The 4731-nt window shown below is 45.4% G+C and overlaps 1 protein-coding gene across 1 annotated transcript; it reads right to left on the bottom strand.

The window, feature by feature from the left end:
- Positions 1-2659: 2659 nt before the first annotated feature.
- LOC124672591 (protein DETOXIFICATION 49-like) lies at positions 2660-4225 on the bottom strand. Its single transcript, XM_047208803.1, has one exon. The coding sequence runs from the start codon at positions 4223-4225 to the stop codon at positions 2660-2662; it is 1566 nt and encodes a 521-aa protein (XP_047064759.1).
- Positions 4226-4731: the final 506 nt, after the last annotated feature.

Raw genomic sequence — 4731 nt, 5'->3', positions numbered from 1 at the left:
GCAATTCAATACCACTAACCCATGGACACGTCATGAAATAAAAACGGTAGTCACTAGATCATTTTTATAAGTAGACAAAGTCACATGTGTCTTACGCTATAACTGAAAGAATAGCATATACTAGTTATTGTACCACATAAAGTGTTAACCTTAGTCCGGGTGAGCGGCTCACTGGTATTTGACGCACCGGGAGGAGGGGACATTGATGAACACTATTGATTTTTAAACACCAAGTGTTTGTCATTCCGTCACCACTTTACTTTTTCTCCATTGCATGCATGGTAGATCGATAGTGCCATTTGGTTTTCTTTTGTGTCATATTCTTATTTGGTACAAATGACATCCCATTTACACTAGTGTTTACATGTAAATTAGTAATACTCCCTACGTTTTTGTATACAAGACCACAAAATCATATTCAAGATATAGCACGATTAATTAAGTGAAAATGCTCTCGTGTTTTGGGCTAATTAAACATATCGCATCTGATGACTTTCTCTCTGTGGCTGCATGCAACTTTAGTTTTTCTCGATTGGTGTTAGTGGATTTCTATAGATGCATCATATATTTTTGACAATGCTCTTGTACCCAAGGACGGAGTGAGTAGCCCACTACCAATGTAAATTCACTTACATGTACGTAAATTTGTTACTTACATGTAAAATATCAAATTTTGATAAATTCGAAAGCAATCAAATGTCCACGTGTCATCTTGTTATTGGAAGAAAAATCAACTTATGCAAATTGTAAAACAGCCGAGTGCTAAATAGTCTCTTGATGAAACAACGTGGATTTGGTAGACATGAGTGTAGGTGCACCCTTTTTTAAAAAATACAAAAAATCCATTTAAAATTTTTGGAAAAAATTGAAATAATTTTTTGCATGTACGTATTATTTTGATACTTACTCGTGCCAATTCTCAAGTAAAAATACGGCCATACGTGGCATACACGAAAAAGAGAAAAATGAAATTTGTATATTTTTGAACAATACAAATTCAATCATTATAGTCTCATTTGCACAATTTTGTTATTTGTATGTAGGTCACATATAATCACGTTTTTCCTTGAGAATTGACTCGAATAAGTACTATGTAAATGCAAAAAAAAAACTTTTCAATAGCGTTTTTTTTCAAATTTTCAATAAACAGGTGTGCCTACACCCATGTTTCACTAGCTATTTTTGCTTGGCGAACACAATTTACATAATATGCTTCGAATTGAGATTAGCCTTATTTCGAAACAGGGTAATCATTTGCACAGAACTCAGGCCTTTAAAGTAGATGCCACAGGACACATTAAACACGACACACCAGAACTATGTGACTAATAAAAAGGATGCCCATCTGCATACACATGAGAATGATGATGTCTTCAAATCATTCACAAGTAACAATGAAATCCTATGCATAGCCTGTACTTCTATGTAGGTTAACACAACTTAGGCCCCACAAATAGCATATTAAGTTAACAAAACTGTACAGTGCCACATGCCACGTGTGATTTTAGTGCCACAGTTTGTCTTGAATTATCTTAACTTTTACTCATCGTGTTCTATATCTGTCCCAATCATTTGTCCAAATTTTACTAAAGCATAAAAATATTTTGGGAAATTAATGCCTCGGGCTCTTTTTTTGTGTGACTTATGCCCCATGTTCATACGGAACTTTTTCGAACATGAGTTAATTTTTTTTGGAAAGCTTCATGCATTTAGATATTGAGTAGAAACTTATCCTTGTAAGCTTCCATTAAAATGAAGAGTATTTGTGAGCGCTATGAAAGTTACAAGACAAATTTCTCCAGTATAAAAATTATACAATATAGGAGTAGGAAAATACGTCCACGCTCGTGGGTGCCAAGCACCCGGTACATCTAAGAAAAAACAGTAATTTAAGTAAAATTTTAAAAATTTCTGAATTCTTTTGGGAATTAAAGATGACCAAGTATGGTCCTTGTATAAAACATATTTCACGAGGAAATTACTTTTATTGTATCCTAGGTAAGACAAACTCGAAAACCCCCATGTCAATGTACTATTCACGCTATATTCGTCATAATTTTGCCTTTTTTTTTGCCAAGGATATCATAGGAATCATTTTGAACCCACAAATTTTTAATAAGAATACAATGCTTGATCATATTTTGTTTTCAGGAGGATTTAGATTTTATTTTTTAAAATTACTACGAATTTTAGGGTTTATGGGGTGCGTAACATCCCATAAATCACGAACTGTCACGGTCTTATATTTGTTCATAAATCACAAATTAAGATTCCATCTAGTGCCTATATGCAGAAACATTTTTCATTATCTCTGGCGAACTTACAAAGAGAGGATCACCCATACCATGAACCAGAGCCGTGGAAATGGTTTGTTCTTCTGTCCACTAATGTAAGATCTTTTTGATATTTTAAAATAGACTAGATACAGATCAAAATAAGTAAATATATACACAAAAGTGCGTTTAGATACTTATGTTTTTTTTTAAAAAAAAAGAGAGCACGAAAGACATCGAGCATGCTTCTCAATACGAAGAGGGATGCACTAATGATTCCTTCCAATATCCATTGTTCCAAATCCTAAAAATACCAATGGACAGCTAAGAATAAAGGTGAAAACGATAAAACAAAAATATGCTTTAGAGGTCAAGAATACTCATGATCAACTTAGCACGGTCACCACGAGCAAGCCGTTGCCCGCCTTTAGTTCTGCTGCGCCTGCATGCCCACTTTTGACGTCGCCATCGACCTCGGCGCCGGTCAGCTCGCGCGCGCGAACGGCCTGCTCTGCCCAGTCGGTGCGCTGCACCGTTCGCAGCATCAGCGCCGCGCACACAAGCTGCGCCGCCAGCATGCCGGCCCACATGCCCCGGAAGTCGAGCCGCGCCGGCCAGAACGCTAGCGCCAGCGCGGCGGGCATGCCGACACCGTAGAACGCCGATACGTTGATCCTCGCGGCCTTCCCCGGCCGCGCGCTGCCGCGGAGCACGCCACAGCCCGCCGTCTGCGGGCAGTTGCCCAGCTCGGCGGCGCCAAGGATGGGCAGCGCCGCGGACACCAGCTGCAGGATGGCGGCGTCGGCGGTGAACATCCGCGCCCACACGCCCCTCACGGACGCCGCGAACGCGCACGCCACGAGCCCCAGCGCGGCGCCGCAGACGAGGCCGACGTGTGCCGCAAGGCGCGCGCGTTCCGGTCTCCCCGCGCCGAGCTCGTGCCCGACGCGTGTGGACACGGCGCATCCGAGGGAGTGCGGGAAGATGTACACCAGGGATGTGGTCTGTATCAGTATCCCCATAGCCGCCACCGCCGCCTTCGGGTCAGCGAGCACGCCGCAGAGCAAGACCATGATCTCGTACCACCACCACTCCAAGCACACCGACATGCAGCTGTGCACGGAGAGCCTCACCAAGCGTCCCCACTCCAGCACATGTTCCTCCTCGGCCGTTGATGATACGCCTTTGCCATCGCCGCCGCCATTGCCATTCATTATCCCAGAGAAGTACACGTAGGCTACGAGGAACAGCAAGAAGTTTAGGTTGGCGCAAACGGCTCCGAGCGCGACGCCGCGGATCCCGAGGCGGAGGCCGTGCACGAGGAGGGAGTTGACGGGGACGTGGAGGAGGAGCGTGGCGGCGGCCGCGTATGTGATCGGGAGCGTAATTGACTGCGCGCGGAGGTAGACGCGGATCGGATGGAGGAAGGACTGCACGAGGAGATCAGGGAGCGAGCAAAGGATGAACTCGTACGCGGCGGCAGCAATGTCGGGGTCCTGGCCGGTGGCGACGAGGACACGGTGCATGGCGACCCAGAGCAGGCTGACGGGGACGGACGCAGCCAGGAGCAGCGAGACGGTGCGGCGGAGCGCGGTGGTGAGCACATACGTGCGGCCTGCTCCGAACGCCTGGCCGCACACCGGGTCCATGCCGGCGGCGAGCCCGGAGAGCACCGAGTAGCCGGTGATGTTGGCGAAGCCGAGCGCGAGAGAGCCACCGGCAAGCGGCAGGCGTCCGAGCCGACCAAGGAAGATCATGGACACGAGGGAGCGCGCGTACATGAGCAGCCCCGCAGCGACCATCGGCACGGCAAGCCGCACGATGGAGGCCAACTCGGCGATAGCGCCGCCGCCACCGCGCCCTTGCTTCGGCCGGTCATAAAGCACGGGTGGCTGGAGCAGAGATTCATGGACGTGGTGGCGTTGTGCTTGCTGCTCCGAGCAATGGCACATTGTAAAATTGTAACGTGGTGTGTGCGCGTGTGGGTGCAGTGCTAAATGCTAATGTTTGTTGGTGTGATCAGGTGAGGTCAGGGTTGCTTACAAATCGATGGATTTGGAGCCGTATATATAAACCGTTGTGCTGACATCCCTGATGAACTTTCGGTGCATTCCCATCAAAAAATAATTGGTGTGTTCCCATCCTAAAAATTGGCGTGGTCTATTACTTCTCTCTAGATAACGTTGGGCTCGCTTGAATCGCTGCAAAAATTGCACCTTTTAGGGTACACATTAAGAGTTGCCTTAATAAGTAAAAAAACGTGTATGGTAACTTTTCGTACGGTTTGATTCGCTACCATGCAATAGCCAAATCTTGCCTTTGCCGAGCTGATTGGGAATCATTAACAAAATTAGTGGTGAGCCAAGTGGTTCATTTCTTTTCTTCTTGCCATTTTTTATTTTTTGTATTTTTTGATAATAAACGGAATATATTAATATCATGAATATACTAATTACAC

The sequence above is a fragment of the Lolium rigidum genome, chromosome 1, assembly GCF_022539505.1.
Source record: "Lolium rigidum isolate FL_2022 chromosome 1, APGP_CSIRO_Lrig_0.1, whole genome shotgun sequence".
Taxonomy (NCBI): Eukaryota; Viridiplantae; Streptophyta; class Magnoliopsida; order Poales; family Poaceae; genus Lolium; species Lolium rigidum.
Note: the sequence above shows the minus strand (reverse complement) of the source record. Positions and strands in the feature narration are given on the sequence as shown.

Bases quoted from the DNA above. Each gene is read 5' to 3' on its own strand.
- LOC124672591 (XM_047208803.1), bottom strand. From the start codon at position 4,225: ATGTGCCATTGCTCGGAGCAGCAAGCACAACGCCACCACGTCCATGAA.